Consider the following 21,362-nt stretch of genomic DNA (forward strand, 5'->3'; position numbering starts at 1 on the left):
AAAAACCCTATTCTGAGTTCTATGCCCTCTGTTCTATTTCCCCAGCCTAAACTTGTTTAGAAGCATTTTTTCACCTGGTCACCTCCAAGAGAACTATGCTCCTTGAAGAGCTGAAAAATATTTGTTTGCTGAATTGCATGCTTTTAAAAAAATCAGACAGACCTGGATTCAAAGAGCCCAATTCCACCAGCTTTGTGATCTTGGACAAGTTATTTAAATCTGTCCATCAATGTCCTAATCTTTGAAACAGAAGTAATAATATCTACTTCCCAATTCATCGTAAGGAAAAAATGTAAAGTAGTCAACACAATGCCTGGCTCCTAGTAAACCCACAAAAAATTGATAGTGAATATCATGTTTCAGGAATAAGTTCCTCACTACCTCTTCGTTTGATTTAAGATTCACCTAGGCTATGGAGGCTCCTTCCTCCATGCCCAGAATGCTCTCCCTGAGGTAGCTGAAATTCACATAAGCATCCAAGAGTTCCAGTGTCTTCAACGCCTTCTCCCTCCTCAAATCTTCTCGATTGAAGGCAATTTCCTATGTCTCCTGTAAGCGATGGGCCTCCCTGAGTCCTCAGAACTCTTATGACACATACCCCTCTTCCTTCTAGCGAAAGCAACAGAATCCATAGAGGTTCATACCGCACATACTGAATGGGACCAGTCCCTCTCTACGGTTGCACGAGCGTGAAGAGTACAGGGTCTAGATCCAAATTGCCTAGGTTCATATCCCAGTTCATATCCCATATTTATTATATGTCTGAACTTAAGCAAGGAACTTGACTTCTCTGAGCCTCAATTTCCTTGTCCATAAAATGGAGACAGCAGTACTTACATCATAGGGTTATTGCAAGGATGCAGTGATATACTTCATATCAGGAGCTAGCACAGTGCTTGGTACCTAATAAAGATTCACTTTTTATTAGCTATTATTAGTGTTATCTGGCCACATAAATAGACCAGGGGTTGGTACCAAGGAAGCAACTGCTTCTTGGGGTTAGTATTAATTTTACCCAACAGGGTACACACTGTGCCAACCTGTATTACACAGGTCCTATCAAATGTTCTCTTTGGGGAAGTACAAATGTAACGTAAATCAAACAAAGGCAGGTCTCTTCATCTCCAAATGATTTGGAAGACACTCCATGGTTCTCTGGGGTAAGCCACACCACGGTCCCAATGTGAAGAAATCTAGAATCCAGAGGTACACATATAATGATGCCTCGTGCCACCCCCAAGCCCCAGGTGCATTCCAGGCAGAATGAACGCTAAGAACACGCAAGGAGGCAGAAAACACATGGTGTGATCAGGGAACTACTGGCTGAGCAGTTGGATTTAATTTAATCCTAAATTAAATAAAGAATTTAGTGAGCAATTTATTCCTGGTACATTATAGTCCTTATCAATTTTTTTGTAAGCAACTTCTGCTATTAAAGGTCATCTGTGGGAATCCTTTTTAATAACATATCCCAGCTGGCCAATATACACTGAAATATGAGAGAAGGGTTTCATCAACTAAGGCCTATCTTACTGTCAAAAGAGAAAGAAGCTACAGTTCTACTCACCTGGGCATCCTGTCTCATGAGAGCATCATCCAGATGATTTCCTTCATCCCTGCCACCCTGGGGATGAGAAAAACAAACCAAAAAGAATGAGAGAGTAGCCATGAAGATGTGGCTAAGACAATGTCCGGGAACCCAAGGCCATGGCAATTAGACAGAATGCCACAAGGGGTCACACTTCCAGCCTAGGGAGAGAGGACCGATGTCCCCTGAGTGGGCTTGCATGATTCCTGTGGCTCTGATCTGAGCCTAGAGAACATTACCAACCAGAGGGCGAGCCCTTATTGTATGGGTGTCTCTGCAACATAAGAAAGGGAAGGAGAACGAATGCTGCCTGTTGACTGCTCCCTCAAATACTATCTCCTCCCCTTCCTCACCTCCCCCTAATCCTCCCAGCTGACTCATACTTTTGGAACTAGCAAATCTGCATTGATCAATTCTGCCAAATAGGGGTTGGGAACAGAGAAGAATAGAGAGTCTGGGACCAGAGATGGGGCTTGAGCACATGAAAGCGCCCCATCCCTCACCAACACCAACGCACTGGGAGGGCAGAGTTGACATCTTAGATGAATGCTAAAGAGCAGCAAAACAAGCTATTTTCCTCTGGTTTGTTACACTGTTTTTATTGCTATTCTGTCTCAATAGTCTATGGTCTAAGCATGTTTCAGCAGAATGGCAAATCTGGGAGGAAAAGAAAAAATGGGTAGGAAATAAGAAAAGCAGGCTGCATGATTAAGTAAATACCAGAGAAAGAACGAGGTGGGAGTTGGAGATGATTTCCAGGGATTTGCTTTGAACAGCAACCATATTAACAGAAAAAGACAAGTCAGGAAGAAGAGCTGGTTTGGAGGGAAAATGAGTTCAGGTTTAGTGTAGGAGGACTGATTTGAGGTGATGGCAGAATATCCAAAAGGAAACATCTAAAAAGCAGTGAGAAATGAGTCTCACACTCAGGAAGGAGGTCGGGGATAAAGCTACAATTGGGAAGTCACGTGAAATAGCTCATGTATCCATCTGCTCGTTTCTGGCACCCCTGCTCCCACACTAGCCCACTCCTTCTTGATTTCTCACATAGAATACTGAGGTAACTGCCTACCTGGTCTCCCAGCCTCCAATTCCTTGCCATTACAATTAATCTTATACCCGACTATTACATTACTCTTCTAAAAGTACATTTCCAATCACATCATTCTACTGCTCCAATACCTTTAGTGGCTCCCTACTGCTCTCCAATGAAAGTATAAACTCTTCCCAACATAGAATCCCAGTTCATCCTTTCCCCTTGTTCCTAGAGTTACCAACCTGACTGCTCAGCCAGTTAGTCCCTGATCACACTAGGTGTTTCTTGCCTTCTTGACTGTTCTTAGTGTTCTTCCTGCCTGAATGCACCCACCCACACCTCTGCTTCTTGAAGTACTACCAACCCTCCAAGTCCTCTCTCAACCTGATCTCTGCCATGAAGACTTTTCTTTATTTCTGCAACCAAAATTCTCCTGGAACTTTCCTTTTACTCAGTGCCTCTCCTTGGCCACTTACTTTTCAAGCCTTTACTATAGCAACTTGTGGACCTGATATAGTCCCTTATGACAAGAGAAACTTCTAAAGCCCAGGAACTGCCTCTTAATCATCCTCATTAACTCTCAATGCACTGAGTAATAAGGGTATCAGAAATGTATTAGGTATTTATATATATATATATATATATATATATATATATATATATATATATATATATATATATATATAAATGGGAACAAATGGGCATACATGACTAGCCAGAGTCTCTCAAGGAGAGAAGAGAAAACACCAGAGAGGCCCAAGAAAAACATCTGAGGAATATTCACATTTGGAAGGTTGAAAGGAGGAGAAAGCCTGGAAAAGGGGACAGTGAGCATGTCAACAAAACCCAACCCCCATCAGACGCAACACACAGAGGGGGCCACTCACAGCAGACAGAGACACCAGCACTCTTTGGAACATGAACGATGTGTCAGAGCAAATGTCATCTTCAAGGCTCCGCCCGTATTCTAGCAAGAAAGTAAAATTAGCTACATGAGGATAGAGTCCTACCCAACACTGTGACACAGTCCAGAGCCTTCTGTTTTCTCTGAGACCAGCCCGTGTACTGAAGCAGCTCCTCACGAGGCTTCCCACCTCACATACCGTAGTTTTTCAAAAACTGAACTCTGGTAAAATGGTCAAGATACGTTTAGCTTGTCATTATAATGGAAACAAGATGTTCCTGTTCTCTAAAATGGGAGGCGAAGAAGGCTGGGGCTGCAATCCTCACTCTTCCTACTGTCCAGGGGTCTGTTCTGAATGTGGTTTTCAGTGACGCAGAGAACAGTAACCGTTGACAAGCAAATAGAGTGGAGTCTCAGAACCCGTGTTTGGGGACAAGCAGGGAACTGCCAAGCCCAAACTCTGGCATGTGCCTTCTCTGCCCCATCACTTGCTCAAGAGCTTCTCCTAGATAAGGTCCAAACAGTCACAGCTGGTAGGGGGAGACTTCCTGCATTCAGCAGAGGTGGGGATCCGGTGCTAGAACCAAACTCCCAAGTTTAGAATATGCTGCTCTGAACACAACCAAAAAACTATTATTATTTTTTTTGTTTTATTTCTACCAAAGTAGTACATGTTTACTAAAGAAAATTTAGGAAAAAATAAAGAAGTAAAACAAAGGGGTGGGGGAAACAAACAAACAAACAACAACAACAACAAAACCTCACCATAATCTAATCACCCAGAAATAATCATTGATAACATTTTGGTGAATATCCTTCTCTTTTCCCTCATATACATATAGTGTCTTTTTTTCTTTAAAAATATGGGATGATGGCATATTATTTTGTAATTTGTCTTTTTCACTTATCCATATACCATACCCTTTAATGTAATTTAATAATATCCTTTAATATACAGTTTGCTGGCTACATAATAGTCCATTGTGTGGGTGTACCATGTTTTGTTTAGCCAATCTGCTAAATTGTTGGACATTTTTAGCTAAGGTAACCAATACCAAATAAACACTGTGGGATTTAAACCTTTGTGTATTTTTTATTATACTCTTAGGGCAAAAAGGTATGCATCTAAATCATTCTATGCATACCTTTTTAAGAGGGGAGTAAATGGCTATCATTCTGACGTGGCTGGAGGACACACACTCCAGCCTGAAGGTAAGTTGGGTGAGAAAACCCCTCCAGGCCATGTCCTGGAATGCTAAGATTCACTGGTGTCCCCACTTTTCAACAAGCACCTTTGATTCTCTACTTGGTAACAAGGAACAGCTGCCTAGCTTTCAGGGTAATAAATCACTGCCCTGGGTAGCCAACGTAGTGACATGTTCTCCTGAGAAGTCTTGCGACTCCAACAATCACTTGCCTAGACAGAGGTCGGCCTGAAAGCAGAGCTTGGAAGGGAGGATCCCTCATGGTCAGTTTGATCAGTGGGTAACCCCCAACCCTTCCTGCCCCTCGGCCCCCCCCAAATCTGCTAGTCTAGTTCTCAGGTCACAGTGACACCTCAGCCAGGGCTACTGAGGATGCTACGTACGCAGCTGGTAGGTCTGGCTTATGCGGTGGATCTCCTCGGGCGTCCGGGAGGCCAGGATCTCAATCAGGCAGCCCTCATCGGTGCCAGCGCCCTAAATGGGAAACCCAGAGGACAGGACTTTATGAGTCAGTTTACAAAATCATGTCCCGGACAGAGAAGGAATACAACCAAGAATCTGCAGAGAACAAAGACAACCCATAGGGTTCTAACTACAGGATTGGCTCACTTTTAATTGTCCTGCTCAAATTCCAATGTGTTTACTATAGTTTATTGTTATAATAAACATTTATGGGCTGTTTCTATGTGTTGGTTATTGTGCTAGGTTAGGGACAGTTTCTGCCCTCTGGGGGCTTAATCTTTCCTTGATCCCCTCTTGTACTTTTCCTTTGAAGGACAGAATCTTCTGGCAAAGGCTGTTACCTCTTTGTTTTCCAAGATCCTAGCCCAGAACCTTCCACAAGACTGAGTATTTATTGATACGGTTGAGGACAGTACTTGTTTTTGAATTTCATACTTGGTCATTAAAAATAGGCAGACCCTGAGCTAAGGCACCGTAGATCTGGTATGTAGGGAGACTGAGAAACCCCCCCCCCCTTTTTTATGACAGTTCTGAGCCTACAGCAGACCCAGAGACCCCCAAGGTGTCAGGTGTAAAGTTTCATATCTCAAAAGTAGCTAACATGGCAAAGGAAGTTTCTGGAGCTGCACCAAAAGCACTACAATCACTCCCTACAGAGCCACAGGAAAGAGTGAATGATTCCGTAACTTTCTGGAAAACAACTTTTCAGTCACAATTGCTATCATGTAGTGTCACGTTTTCAAGGTGTCATAAATGCAGGAGAACCTTCCCCTATCCCTCATCCATCCCATTCTCACAGGGCGTTCATCACAGTTTCTTGAGAAAGCTCGTCAGCGTTTGCACTAACAGCGCAAAGAGCATGAGGGGAGCACACACCTTCATGGCCCTTCGCAGCTCCTGCACGTCGTACAGCACGGTCGGCGTCATCATCCCCACAATCACTTTCTCGAAGTTGCCACTCAGTTCTGACTTCAAGTCATCTATCAGGTCCTGCAGTGCGAGAGAGCAGCTTGCTTAATTGCTACAGTAACTTAAACTAGCCACTCTCAAAGAAATGGGGTCTCCGAGAACTTTTCAGGGGACCTTCAAGGTCAAAACTGTCTTCATAATAACACTAAGACATTATTTGCCTTTTCACTGTCATTCTCTCACAGTTGTACAGTGGAGTTTTCCAAAGGCAACTTGACATTATCTACAATCATGTTAAAAGGCTATTAAAATACGCCTCCCTTTTCTAACCACGCATCTGTGCGAGACCAGATTTTCTTCATATACGTCAACCGAAACCACATATTGCAAACAAACTGGATGCAGAGGCAGATATGAGAAGCTAGCTGCCATCCATTAAGCCAGACATCAAAGAGATTTGAAAAATGTAAAACAATGCCAATTGTCTCGCTAAAAAATTGTTTTGTTTTGGAATATGTAGCTGTTTTTCATAAAAATGTTCTTTATATTAACCTGTGAGGGGTTTATTGATTTCTTAAAAAGTAAACAAATACATACTTTACAGTTTTAATTTCTAATATAGTAAATAGCAATAGCTATAACCCACAGAAAACAAAAAATCCTCAAGGATTTAAGAGTGTAAAAGGAGTCCCGAGATCAAAAAGTTGGTCAACTCTGACTTAAGTGTATTAGTCCACTTAACAATATACCCTGAATGTATTTCCAAGTCAATATTCACCTATGACGTTTTTAACAGCTGCAGAAATTCCTACAGTTAGATGCAATATAATTTCTTTAACCAGTCCCCGTTTCTATTTTTCTACTGTGACATACACAGTTGTATCTTTTGAATCATTCATGATTATTTTTTTAAGGCTCAATTTCGAATCAGAAATATAATTATTTGGACAAAGGACCAAATTCTAAAGACATTTTTCTACATTTCCTACTAAGACAGGTCAGAGTTTAAGATCCTGCTGAATACGATCAACCAACCAATGAGGAGCACGTCCAGATCTCTGACCCTCACAACTCTGATTCCATACATACTACAGTATTTCAATCGATTGTGCATATTTTTATGTTACAGCCACATATCAAATGAATGAATGAACAAAAAAATTAGTGCTTCATCCACTAATGTGGGTCATCTTACCAAACTGCCATGAGATTAGCTTAGTTTTGAAGCAGCGTAATCAACCCCAAATATGTGTGGCAACAGGCTTTAGGTCTCTAGGTCACACATCACATGCACGTTCGTGCCTATTTGTGCTCATTAAATTTCTTTGGGGATGAAGAGGAGTTTAAAATGCCCAGAAGATAGTCCGAGCTATGAATGACCCCATTCCGTACTGGGGTGCCTAGCCGAGGGTCACCTTGCAGATGCTCTGGGTAACAGCTGAGCCGGCCTTGTCCCCCAGCAATTTAATGCCTGTCATTGAGAAGCACCCATAGTTTGTTTGGCTGGAGAGTATCTCAAGGCTGGAGACCCTCACTGATGTTTCCTCAATAAAAAGATTCTTGCTAATCACAAAGGTAGGTTTTCAGTGATGTGAAATGATTGGGTGTAATGATGCTGGTTAAGTGTGTCACTGAAACAGAGACAGAGAGAGGATTCCTGAGGGGTGTGGGATTCAAACTGGAAGGGGAAAACATGGTGAGGGAACCACCTCTGAAAGCAGAAGCTGATCAATTATGTACATATACACAAACATGTAAGTCCCATTCTAGAATTTGGTGAGGAACTGAACATCATTTAAAATAAACTGGATTTAAATATTTTCGTCAGGTTGGAGGGTCTTCATCCACAGTGGCCTAAACGAAGCCTCTTCAGGGTCAGGGAAGCAACACTGGGAGCTCAGCCCTGTCTGCTGCTCAAAAGGGTACTGGCTGAGTTCATTCAACAGCCGAGTCCCTGCGAGGACCTGGGTAGGAAGAGACCAAGCTTGGCCTTGAGCTCCGTGAATCAAGAGCTCCCTGAAATCACTTCTTGCTAAGGAAAGCTGAGGGAAGATGTTGCAACCATTTTTTTCCCCAAGAACATCTTTAAACATGGCAACAAATCCGTCTTTTAAAAACACAGGGCCACCGCAAAATCTATGATAGATCAGAGAGACTGAGGCCTACCCTGCCGATGGTGGTTTTGTAGGCCGTCCTGATTTCCTGGCGCTGGGCCGTGCTGCGGTAGGCGAGGACGTTGATAATGGCATCTTCGTCGGTGCCTGGCGGTGGGGGAGCACAGACAGTGAGTGAGAGTCATATGAGAGAGGAAGGAGAAAATGGGTTCCCTTGCACCAACCGGGGTCACCCAAATACATGCAGTGAGCTTTCTAAGAAAAGAGGTTTGGTCAGAGGGTTTGTCTATTTTGGGGGGGAAACAGATGCTAGATTTGAGTCTTCGCTTCTCTTTTTCATTAGCTGTTAACCACTGAACAAAACTGTTAACTTCTCTGAGCAGCAGGGTCCTCATCTATAAATGTGAGTGATCACGAGCTTAGAGCTGCTGCAAGTGTGAAACAGAACAATGAAGTTAATTACTGAGCACAATGCCCAACACCTACGAAATAAATGTTGACTGGGACCATGCTTTCCCTCCTCTTCTGGAATTCTTACCCTGTCCTTTGGATCTTCTGTATCTATTTCCATGTTCTTGCCTTGTCTCTCATTTCTAATCTCTTTATCATTTTCTCTGAGTTTTGAAACAATTCAAATTTCTCTTTTAATTCACTCACTTGGCACTTTGCAGGGCCTAAATTGGCTGCTCATGGCATTCACTGCGTTTTAATATCTGTAGTTGTGTTTTTCATTTCCAAACTGCCTTTCCTGATCTCAGATGGCTCCTTTTTTATAACTGCCAATGAATTCCCATGCTGCAATCTCCTACCAAAACTTTATGATGTGAATTACAAATTAGAAATGTCCTAAGTTTTGTTTGCCTGTTTCTTGCAGCAAAGCAGCTTTTACAGGGGGGCTTTATTCTGGTTTTGCAAATTGGTCCCTTGTCTTAGTAACAGCCGGATGTTCATGTGTGTTTGGTGAGTTTTCCGTTTCCTCACTGTTTATACTGTGTGGGAGTTGTGATGGGTTACAGAAGAGATTCTGTTGAAATATTTCAGGGAGAAATGAAAAAATACAGATTCATCACAGTTATTGCTTGCAAGATTAGAGATCCAGAAAAATGTGAGATGTAGGGAAGAAACTATAGAACTTAAGTGTACATACCCTAGGGACCTACTTTCTGTTCTGTTAAAAAAAAAAAAAAAAAGAGGGTAATAGACACAACCATTCTTTTTTTCTTCAGAAATCTCAGCTGGGGAGAGAAAGTTCATCACCTTTTGCTTACCTGCTTTCTGGGAAAGGTACCACCCTTATTCCAGTCAGTCAGGTTTGAACCCATAAAATAGCTTTGGGTTTTTTTTTTACCCTTTCTTCCTCCACTCAAATTTCCTGCCAAGACATGCAAAATCTAGCTCTGTGATCTTTTTTTGCATCTGTCCCCTCTTTTTAATTCCTACTACTACCAACACCCATTCAGGATCTCATGGTTTCTTCTTAAACAACTGCAAAAGTCTGCTAACTAGTATTCTTACCATCTAATAGTGTTTCCAAAGTTTTGCAAGATTCATTTTCCTATAAAGAAAAAGTCACTGTGTCCCTTCCCTGTCCAGGAATACACAATGGCTCCCTACTGTCTGCTGGATTTACTACACCCACTGTAATCTGGCATTTGAGACTCTACAACATCCCGTTCAGTACTGTACATAGCCACATAAAAGAAGACCAGGCAGCCAAATCCATAGACTTAGCTCTAGCATCACTGTACTTGACCCAACTGTACTGCACTCCATTTTCCTGACCTCCTTCACTACCAGTCTATCGGTTTATGTCTCCCTAAGCCCCTCCATTTCGCATCGTGATTCTGGCATCGGTTGCTTCTTGGCCAACGCCTCTGGGCCACCCCCCCAAAACTCCATGTCTGTGAGTCTATAGGTGGCCTTCTCAATAGCACCTCTACGACTTCCCTTTGGTACCTGCCCAACAGCCAACTCTGGCTTTGCAAGCCTCTTGCTATAAGCCACCTTTCCATGTATTTACTGTGACGCCCTTAGGCCTTAGCTAACCTGGAAAATGGGACAATGCTTACATTCATCCTATGTCTTTGCTCATGCTAGTCCATTCTACTGAAGCACATTCTCTCTTCTCTCTGGTTATTGAAACTCATCTCCCAAGGCCCACCTCAAATTCTACATTCTCCAAAATGTTTTACCTTGAAATGTGGGAATTCAGATCTTCTCTCTGAACCCTAAAGGGATCTTATTTGTGTCCCTCCTATCGCTATCATAGTATGAACTGGTCATAGTTTTTTTCTGTACATGCCTTAGCCACCTAGCATCCATGGACGAGTTGACCACAAGGACTAGGCTTTACAAACCTTATCTCCTCCAACTGTCCACCTTGCACTGGCCCCCACACAGCAGGCACTGAAAAGCACTGGCTGTGTCCAACGTCTCCTGACTCTGATTTTGAGAATTCTGAAAGCCATGTGGACCACATTCTGAATTATGGTGCCCTTGACATATACCAAACAATTAGGATAGACCTGAAAAGAAAAGAGTGGGCCCAGTACATTGTCCATTTTATTTATGAAAAAGGGAAAATGAGGAACTAGATACATAGATTTAGAACAGTGCTCTGTTTGGAGGTGGGCAGCACGATAGCCCTGTGGGTCAAATGCCAGCTCTGGAGTCAGACTACCTGGAAATGCCTAGAATCCTGACTCTAACACTTACTAGTTCTGGGACCTTGGGCAAGTTAGCCAACCTCCCTAAATCTCAATGTTCTCACCAACAAACTGTCTCAGGATTAGAACAGATAATCCATGTTCACACTCTGCCTGACACATAGAACTTAAGAAATGTCACTAGTATTGTTATTGTTGCTCTCAGGAGCACAGGGGCAAAGTGAAATGAACTCTTCTTGGATAGAACAACTGGGGAACTAAGAACTCGCAGTCAAGATTTGTATCTGAATCTCAAGGAGATTCTAAATAGAAGCTTTAAACCAGGGGGCACTTCTCGGGCCAAGTGTCCACCCAAGCAAGGAACTAGGCCAGGGTAGCTCACCGTGCACTCTGCACGACTGTGCATGAGGCCTTTGCCCTCGGGAAGCTAACTGGAGGATCACGCACTGGAAGACAATCCCTTGTGGTTGTGTACACACAGCCTTCTCACATACAACCCCACACACTGCATGTTGGGACTGCAGCCGTGCCCATTACAGCAACGGGTAGAGGGATTCAAGGGAAAGAATGTGGACTTAGAGTGGGCAAGTCCGACCTTGGCAATGGGCTCTGCTGAGTGTGACTCATGGCTAAGTTCTACTTACTATGGGACTTACTATGTTACTTCACTTCTCTGGGTCTCACATGCATCAAATGGGGCAAAAATACCATTAGCAATAGCTGCTTTCATTAAATCACAAGGTCGTTGTATATGTCCATTGAGATAATATTTGTGAAAGTGCTTTGTAAACCTTATGGCACTGTACACACCCAGCACTAATTGGAAAACAAATATATTGCTAAACTTTTAGATATAGATTCATAATGTGGTGATGCAAAACATATTCCAACAATTGGGAAAATACAGAATGAGTACATTAAATTAAAAATTCTGTAGTAAAAGTGAGTAATGAATGCCCTTCCATCTAATTTGTCCTGGAAAGCCAACTTGTTCCCACTGTGTTTTCTTAGAGTGAGACCTACTCATAATTGCCAGTGGACACAGTACCCTCTGAGTGATTCTGTGACACACAGCACATGACAGAGTGGGACACTTACCGAGTCCTTTCATGGCCTTCCTCAGGGTCTGGGCATCTTCGGTGGCATTGAATCCTGAAGCAGCTTTGACGGTGCCTCCTTTGGTTGCCTGAGCACAGAGAAAGACACGAGTGAGAAGCAGCAACTTACTGACACTGAGGCATCTCATTCAGCAAACATTTGCTGAGCACCTACCACGGGCCAGACACTATTCTAGGTGCTGCGTTTACAGCAGGGACCATGAGAGATGAGGCTCTTGCTCCCATGGAGCTGACTGTTCTTGTTCAGGGGGGAGGGGAGGCAGGGACAGACAGTACACAAGCCAACAAATACGTATTCCACCGCGTGCCAGGTGGTGAGAAGTGCTATGGAGCAGAGAGACAGGTCCTGGAGGGGCTCCTCTGAGGAGTGACATTTAGGCTGAGATCCCAATCACATGAAGCAGCTGACCGTGTAAAAATCATGGGGGGAAGTGTTGCAGGCCGAGGAAACAGCTAAGGGAAAGGCCCAGCGGCTGGAACTAGCTTTTACGGGAGCAGCAGGACAGAGGCCAGTGTGGCTCACGTAGGTGGGCAAAGGAGAGTGGTAAGATCAAGTTACACGACAGTCCACACACAAAAAGGGGGGAAAATCAAACCTGAATCCGATCAAGCCTCTAGAGACAACTTACCGCATACAGAAGAGGCATGAAAATGTTAACCCACGCCACAGGGTTGGGAACAAACACATTTCAAGGGGAATTAGAAAAGAGAGAGATGGAGGGGAACTATAGCTAAAAAAGAGATTTAAAAAGCATCTCAATTATCACAATGGGTGAACTTTATTAGGATCCTGAATCAAACAAACAGTAAAAAACAATATGATATTTATGGTACAATTGGAAATTTAAACATTGACTTGATATTGATGACATTAAGAAATCAGTGCTAATATTTTTAGGTATGATAATGGTATTGGGATTCTTTGATTTTTTTTAAGCGTTTTCATCTTATACGTATTGAAATAGTTTACAGATGAGATAATATGGAATTTGCTTCAAAATAACAAAGGTGGGGGGAAATAAATGAAGAGAAAAAGAAATAACACTGACCATGAGTTAATAATTATTGATGGGTACAAAGGGACTGTTTTTAATATTCGGTCTACTTTTGTATGTGTTTACACTTTTGCATAATAAAATTTGTTTTCAAAGAAAGAAGGAAAGAAGAAGGGTGGGAAGGAGGGAGGGAGGGAGGGGAAGACAGAGAGAGAGAGAGAGAGACAGAGAGAGAGAGAGAGAGAGAGAGAGAGAAAAGGGAAGGGAAGGGAAGGGAAGGAAAGGAAAGGGAAGGGAAGGAAAGGAAAGGAAAGGAAAGGAAAGGAAAGGGAGAAAGAGAGAAAGGAAAAAAGAAAGAGTAGAGAGGTGGGCTGGAGCCAGAACAAAGCAGCCTTCACAAGCCAGGTGAAGAGTTTATGTTTTATTCTAAGTGCAGTGGGAAGTCCCTGACAGGTTTTAAGCAAGGGGATGGGGGAGATGATCAGATACATGTTTAAAAGATCATTCAGGCTGCTGTAGGGTGATGCAGACACTAGTTGAGAATCTGGGTCAAGATCCAGCGACAAGGATGAAATAGTAAAGATTAAATTGAATGATTTAATTTGCTCCAAGGATGTACTATGGGCCATCTAAAGGAATGGATGGTTTTTATACCCGTAGACAATTCTCTAGCAAGTCAGACTTGAGCTCTATGAGCTAGTCCATCTTGGCCTGGACCTCTCAGGCCCTCTCTGGCCCACATCAAGCCCATCCAAAGGCCTCAGGTAGCAGAGAGGGTGGGCCTCATCTGCTGAAAGACCAGGCTTTCAGCTCCTAGACACGGTCAGCATCCAGCACTTAGTTATCACACTCATACACCCATGAGAGGAATGTAGAAATCTATGACGTTAATTTCTATAGGCACTTATGGGTTGAATTGTACCTCCCCTCACCAAAAAAAAAAAAAAAAAAAAAAGAAAAATATGTTGAAGTCCTAAGCCCCAGTACCTCAGAATGTGATCTTATTTGGAAAGAGTCAGTGTAGATATAATCAATCAAATTAAGATGAAGTCATACTATAGTAGGTTGAGTCCTTAATCCAATGTGAGTGGTGCCCTTATCAGAAAACAGCATGTGAAGACAGAGACACACAGGGAGGACACCACATAACAGTGAAAGCAGAGAAATAGGAGTTAAGCAGCTGCAAGCCAAGGAATACTTAAGATTTCCAGCAAACCACGAGAAGCTAGAAAGAGGCAAAGAAGGAATCTCCTACAAGTTTCAGAGGGGTCATGGATGTGCCAATCCTTGATTTTGGATTTCTAGCCTCCAGAACTGTGAGACAACAAGTTTCTACTATTTTAAGCCACCCAGTTTGTGGTACGTCTCTATGGCAGCCCTAAGAAATTAACACAGGCACTTTACTTCTTTTCTTCTGCTACATACCGGCAGTAATAAGCAAATTAGAAATTTTCTGTCAAAATTCCAACATGGCCTAAGTCGGCCCTTGGCCCACCATGAGACAGCTTTCTTAGCCAAATGTTTCACAATGTTCTTTTAGAACTCCAGTATTGAAAACATTTTGAACGGTACTCAAACGCTGCTGCATTCAACTTTAAAGCAAACTGCTTTGCTGAGGGATACTATCATGGGATTAAAATTAATACCTAACAAGATGAATCAATACAGGGATTTGCAAACATGGTTCAGCTTATCAATTAGCATTCCTAGAGACTCTTTTTTTCCAGGAAAAAGATAAGCTTGGGAAATTTGTTCCTGTTTGCTCTAAAGTATCCATATCGATTAAATTCCGGGGCATAATGTACCATTACCCATTCTGGGAAGGCAGGGGATTCTACCCCAGAAAGGCTTCTTGTGGCAGCAGGCAAAGAAAACAGGGAGGATATGGGGAGGAATGACAAAAACGAATCGTAGAAATAGGTGTATTATACAATTAATGAAATATTCAGTTATTAAAATAATGAATGATAAAAGTCAAAAAGATTAGAACACAATGTAATGGAATACTAATCAGCAATAAAAAAGAATGGAGGAACAAACGGCTGATATGTATAGCAACATGGACGGATTGCAAAAAATATAATGCTCAGCAATAAAAGCCACACACAAAGAGTACATGCTCTATGATTCCATTTATAGGATGTTCTGGAACAGGCAAAACAATCACTATCTATGGTGACAACCATCGAAACAATGGTTGCATTTCTGGGTCATGAAGGAACTTCTTAGAGAGATGAAATGGTCTATCTTGATAGAGGAGTAAGTTACATGGTACATATATTTGTCAAAACTCACCTACCAGTAACCTTAAAAGCTATACATTTCACTATATGTAAATGAAATCTCTATAAAAAATTTTAAAAATACTTGAATATAGTATCTATTAAAACATGTTTTCCTTTTAGAAATGTATCATATAGTCACTGCAGTGATTTGAAATTTTTTTAATTTAAGAAGAAAATTAAAAATTCATATTTCTAGCATGTAAATAATTTTAATAAGCTACATTACCATAGAGAAGATTAAATACATACTTAACTGTTATTTATGCTCTTATTACTACTGTTTAAAAACCATTATACACATGAGTAGAGTCTAAAGTAAAATGATGGAAAATAATTGGGAATTACAATACTGTGACTTACGTGTGCTTTTCCTTTCCTTTAAAAATATCCTTTATCTGTCCAATAAATAATAGTCATTATGGGAAAGATGAGAGCAACTGAGATAATTTTCCTCGAGTGGAAAGTACATTAAAGGGTCACTTGGTTACAGTCATCACCTGTAGGAAGGCTGTGAGCTTGTAGAGGACAGGAAGAGTGTCCCATTAATTTTAAGTCCCCAGAGCGCCAAGAACCATGTCTGGCACAAAATAGGGGCACTGTAAACATTTCTGAATAAGTGTTCGCCATGTCCAGGGAGACTCAGTTAAGAAGAAATGGATTTTAAATTAAAGTCTAAGAGATTTGGGGCAGACATGAGTCTGCCTTTGACTGGCAGGGATGATGAAGAAAATTCTAAAATACCTAACTGAAAATAATTAAGAGTACATTACTATTTCCTCAGGATAGTTTACACATCTACCTTCCTAAAAGAAGGCATCTAGAACTGGTGGGATCTCTAGTTCCTCTCCAGGTATAAGACTCTACTTCTATTATTCCCTCTTGAAAGAGTGAGGATCAGAATCACCCGCCTATTCAGAAACCTCGTTTGGGTGGGAGAAGGAGAGCAGATGGCCGGCTTCAGGCGTAGCCATGTTTGCAGTTAACAGGCTCAGCTTCCACCTCAGCATTGAACTTTATGGAGCTCTCTAAGGGATCTGATTCCCTGCCTGTCTCAAAGATCAGATAACCAAGCTCCCAGGAGTCTGGTCACAGCCCAAAGCAGACGGCAGATGACAAGCTCCTATGACTAGATACACCCTTCTTGATGAGCCTGTAACGGTGGGGTTCCACCAAAATTTGGACGGCACTCATCTCCTGGTTGTAGAATCTACAGGATTTTCAGTGTTTCCTTTCTTTGCCTCCATTTTCCATAATGAACATGCAGTGCTTCTGGAGAGAGAAAACTATAACTTGTTTCTGTATCTCAGGATGTTAGAAGCATTCAAAAGATTCTCTTTGAATTAATTTTCAGGGTCAAGTTACTCACCACCCCGGAAAGAAATTAAAATGGTGTTGTTAAAAAGAAAAAAAAAAAGAAACTGCCTTTTCATTTCCTCCTCCCCACCTCTGTTGAGCAAACAATCCTTTACATAAGCCAACAGCCCCTGAGGAAGCACCCTGTACCTGTCTGCGGCTGGCACCAGGTCGGGTGAGGCACTCCCCAACTTACCATGGCCATGACTCTGCGTCAAGGTCGGAGTTCAGTCACACAAGCAGAAGGTCTTCTGTGATAAAACAGAGGGGAAATAACTGTGATGAGGGAAATGTCATTAAAATCATTAATCTGGATAACTTACAGTTCGCATGAAGTTAAACCACAGGGAAATAACACCCAATTTCATCAAAAGGCCAGCTGTTTGATCAGCCAAAGATACAAGGGCCAGGCTAATAATTTAAAAAGAAACTGTTTGAATAGGTAAGTCTATTACATCAGCAAAATACTTTCCTATCTGCTTTTCTGTTGGGAGATACACATTACAGAAATGATTCCTTGAAGGACATTATGTGTACTCAAGACAAGCCTAGAGTCTAAACAAGTAGATCAGAAGAGGTGCCTCCCTAGAGAGAAGAAGTAATCCAGCAGCATCAGGAAAAAGTACTGCACTCCAGCCTACACTGAGTGAGTGTGTGTGTGTGTGTGTGTGTGAGAGAGAGAGAGAGAGAGAGAGAGAGAGAGAGAGAGAGAGAGAATGACTGGCCAGCAGCCCAAGCAACATTAGACTCTTCATTTCCTAATAACCACTTTCATTGCCACCATCTCAAGACTTCAAGGTGCTTCTTCCCTTTAAGCTGCAGCCTTATACACTCCTTAGTTCTCTTCAGCAACCCCTCCTTCATCAAGAAGACTTGAATTATCAGACGTCTACTCAGTCATTCAGAATGTAAGAAATGTCTCACTGTCGGCTGGGACTCTCGGGAGCTTCTCATGATATATAGGCAGTCCTCTCAGGGGCAGGCCAATTCACTTCCTGTTTCCATATCTAAGTCCCGTGGAAAAGGCTCCTTTCCTAAGCATTTAGTTAGATCCTTGATACTCCAAGAATCAACCTAGAGTCAGAAGCATGGGGATCACCTGGGAGTTTATTAAAAATGTAAGATCTCAGGCCCTACCCCAGACCCACTGTCAAAATATGCATTTTTACAAGATTCCCCAAATATTTGTCTGCACAGCAGTTTGAAAAGCGCTGGCCCAGACAACCCTACCAAACAGCACTTTTCAATTATTCCTCCAAAATAACTAAATCCTACTTAACCCACTTTATTATCAATTAATTCACGTTTGGCCACATTCATTTTTCACCTTCCTGCTTTCCTCAGGTTCAGCTCCATTCTTCCCGTTTCCCATCATTCACTGCAGACTTACCTCAGGTTACACAAGGGAATGCCTTCCTGAGGCGAAATGCCAACTGGTTCTGGGGCACCGCCTGAACAAAGGTGGAAATAAGCAGTGGCTTCAGGGACAGTGAAGAGACAAGGCTGCTGGAGCAGAGGGCTCATTCCAGGGAAGACTCAGAAATGAGGTTGGAAACGCAGGCAGGGAACTGATTAGTAAGAGCCCAACTGAGGAGCTGGACTTTATACTGTAGGCAACGGGAAAACTGTGAAAAGGTTTTGGCTTTTGAAGAGAAATGATACAACAAAAGACAGACGTTAGCAAGGTACTATAGCCTGGAACGAGAGACAAAGGGTCAGGAAGGCTTGAGATACTACTACAGGGACAGACAGACAAAGGCGAAGACATGGGTAGGGTGTGTGTGACACACATGAGAGAGATATGGCAGAATTCTTTGTTGGACTTAGTGGTGCATGGGCTATATGGATTTATTCATTCAGTCACCAAATATTCATGAAGCACCTCCACATTCCAGACACTGCTGTATTTGATGGAGACAATAAGACAAAGAACCTGCCTTCACGCAGCTGACAGTATGCCAGGAGAGACAGACAACAAATAAACAAATGAGTAAATAAGATAATTGCAGATACCAGCAAGATGGAAATACAACAGGAAATGGAGCAGGGGTTAGCACACTACAGCTCATGGGCCAAATCCTGTTTCTGTGCAGTCTGCAAGGCAAGAATGGTCTTTACATTTTCAATGACTGACAAAACCATCAAAAGAACAATATTTCATGACATATGAAATTATATGAATGCAAATTTCAGTGTTCATAAATATAGTATTAGAGCACAGTCACTCTCTCTCGTTTACATCTTGTCTATGGCGGCTTTCAAGTTACAACAGCAGAACTGAGTAGTTGTGACCGAGACTGTGTGGCTCAGAAAGCTCAACGTATTTACTATCTGGCCCTTCACGGAAAAAGTTTGCTGAACCCTGGTTTGGAAGATGATGGAATCAGGTTACTGGAAAGGAGCTGGCCTGGACAGGGCAATCAGGGAAGCCATCTCCAAGGAGATGACATTCAAGCTAAGATCTGAATGAGAAGGGGCTCACCATTCAAAGTTCTGGAGAAGTTTCAGGCAGAGGGAGCAGTTGGTGCAACGGCCCTGAAGCAGGAATAAACTTACCATGTTTGAGGGCTGGACAAAAGCTTCAAGAACAAGGGTCAGAGTAGCATGAGATGGGGATGGAGAAGGGCCAGGACCAACTATGGGGGCTGGAACAGGTGCGTCTTTCTCAGTTGCCCAGCATGTACTAGGGAAGCCGTGAATGGGACTTTTTGAGACTTTAATGGGCCTTAGCCACTCCTTTGTCTGGAGGCCCTATTTCATATCATGTAAATTATCAAAATACTCCCATATCCATATTTAATATAAGTAATATGTGAGTTGGATTGAACTGCTGTTGATTGGTTGACAACCTGGCAGACGCAGCTTTTAGAACTAAGGGCCCTCCCTTTGCTTCCATGCAGTTTTGGACTAAATGACAAGGAGTGAGAAGGAAGGGAATGGAATAAGGAGGCAGGGAATGGGGACACCTCCCACAAAAGCCAGACAATAATACAAACACTCCTGGTCCTTTTGACCACATCAAGAAGTGGAAAGACTGTTTGAGCAGAGCCTTCTGGAAATACTGAGTGTTAATATTCAACGAGCTAGAAATATTTTACTAAAGGAAAAAATGTATCATACTTGAATACAGGGTGCTTTTAGCCAGACAATTTATTTTGAAACTTGGATAGCACGCAGTATAAGCCAATTTATATAGAGACAGCTACTGTATATTTTTTATTTACTAGGACCGAACAAGTTTCTAAATAAGAGAAATGAATGCAGTAAATGGTACTCCTTGATTCTTTCATTAGATATCAGATAATCCATGTAAAGTGAATCCACAAAAATGCTTACTAGCACAAACGTCTGGTGCCCAGTTCAAGTCTTAGTAACTCTTGGCAAGGATGGGGGAGGAGCAGAAAGTAGAGCAAGGAACCCCTCAAACCCCTCCCCCAAATACAAAATTGCTGTAGGCCCCTTCTTAACTGCACAAATGGTCAGCTCCCAGGGGACAAAAGGCCCTTCTCCCTGAAGCTCCACCTGTAAGTCCTCTCACCTTTCCCACCGCCCTGCAGAACCAAGGATTCTTGACAGGAATCCTTTTCTGCCTCAGCTTCCTTGATTCATTTATTTCCTCTCTCTGAAGGTCGGCCTACGATTCCATAAACTGAACAATATGAACAAGTGCACAATGGCTCAGATTTTGTGTTGGGGTTTGAAAAGCTCCTTGGCTGCTCATGGGTGGGGCAAAATAATTAGCAACTGTGGCTCAGCTTTGACCCCTGTAAAATGCAAACACACTCAAGATGGGGTGTGGTTCAAATGACCCTAAAAGCACCAGGACTCTTCCAGATGGAAAGATGGAGACTGAAGGGACCACATGTTTGTAACATTTAAAAAAAAAACAAAAAACAAAAAAAACCTAAGGGTTAGGCAGTATGTGGGTGGAAAACTGCAACTTCTTTATAATATCAGAACTCTAAAAGGAGGGCTCATGGTAGGGCTCCTGAAGCTTTTAAGACACAGTTTTAGAGCAACTGAATAGAAACCTGGGAACTAAACATAAGAGACCTACCCCAATAGAAGTGATGTAAGGATATAATAAGTTGTAAATAAGTTCAACCTATATCAGGTAAGATTACAAAAATTTGCAGGAATCATTTCTTATGATGGATTTGTAAAGAAAAATTAGGTATGTCGAGAACACATCCATATTGTTTTCCAGTTGAATGTCTAGAAGGGTAATTATGACACCATCCCACAAATTGCCCTACTGTATCACTGCCAGAAATTGACAAGCCAGGTTCTGACTCAAGTATAAAGTTCCTTATGTCCCTGTGGCATACGGCAGGTATATGGAACGAGGACCTTTGATTTCAAGTAATATTTCAGTACACCATACATGGAGGCATCTGTGTGGTACATTCATCCCCACACAGCCAGAATTTGGAAAGCAGACAAATTAGATTGTTCCCTGAGCATTAGACTAGTAAAATCAGCAAATAACCATCAAAACAAAGATATACAAATTCATTTCAAGGAGAAAAAATGGCTCCTGAGCTAAAGCCAACTTGCTGAAAGGTATTAGCATATTTAAAGAAAAAGTGTGCCCATTGGCAATGCAAGCTCCACACAAAGTCCTCAGAGAGGCTTACTCTGACATAGTCATCAAAGCCATGTCCTAAGGAAAGAGTGGCTTGGCTCCAGGATCCAAGAGTTCAGAGTCAGATATGTGAAGATGAATT

At 42.2% G+C, this 21,362-nt stretch overlaps 1 protein-coding gene across 2 annotated transcripts in view; it reads right to left on the reverse strand.

Annotated features, from left to right (window-relative positions):
* The window catches only part of ANXA4 (annexin A4), a 54,093-nt gene that overhangs the window by 12,021 nt on the left and 20,710 nt on the right, over positions 1 to 21,362 (reverse strand). Inside the window, exons 1-8 of one of the 2 annotated variants that reach the window (XM_074332113.2) lie at positions 18,026 to 18,081; positions 16,832 to 16,886; positions 11,983 to 12,070; positions 8,271 to 8,365; positions 6,072 to 6,185; positions 5,117 to 5,207; positions 3,512 to 3,591; positions 1,568 to 1,624 (exon numbers count right to left, since the gene is read on the reverse strand). In XM_074332113.2, the coding sequence (XP_074188214.1) occupies positions 1,568 to 1,624; positions 3,512 to 3,591; positions 5,117 to 5,207; positions 6,072 to 6,185; positions 8,271 to 8,365; positions 11,983 to 12,070; positions 16,832 to 16,840 (534 nt within the window). In that variant the 5' untranslated portion in view covers positions 16,841 to 16,886; positions 18,026 to 18,081. Of the gene's footprint in view, positions 1 to 1,567; positions 1,625 to 3,511; positions 3,592 to 5,116; positions 5,208 to 6,071; positions 6,186 to 8,270; positions 8,366 to 11,982; positions 12,071 to 16,831; positions 16,887 to 18,025; positions 18,082 to 21,362 lie in introns of those variants that run through there. The other variant, XM_019718517.3, reaches the window with a different exon arrangement.

This window comes from Rhinolophus sinicus, chromosome 2 (assembly GCF_057876585.1).
Source record: "Rhinolophus sinicus isolate RSI-liver-muscle chromosome 2, RSI-T2T, whole genome shotgun sequence".
Taxonomy (NCBI): Eukaryota; Metazoa; Chordata; class Mammalia; order Chiroptera; family Rhinolophidae; genus Rhinolophus; species Rhinolophus sinicus.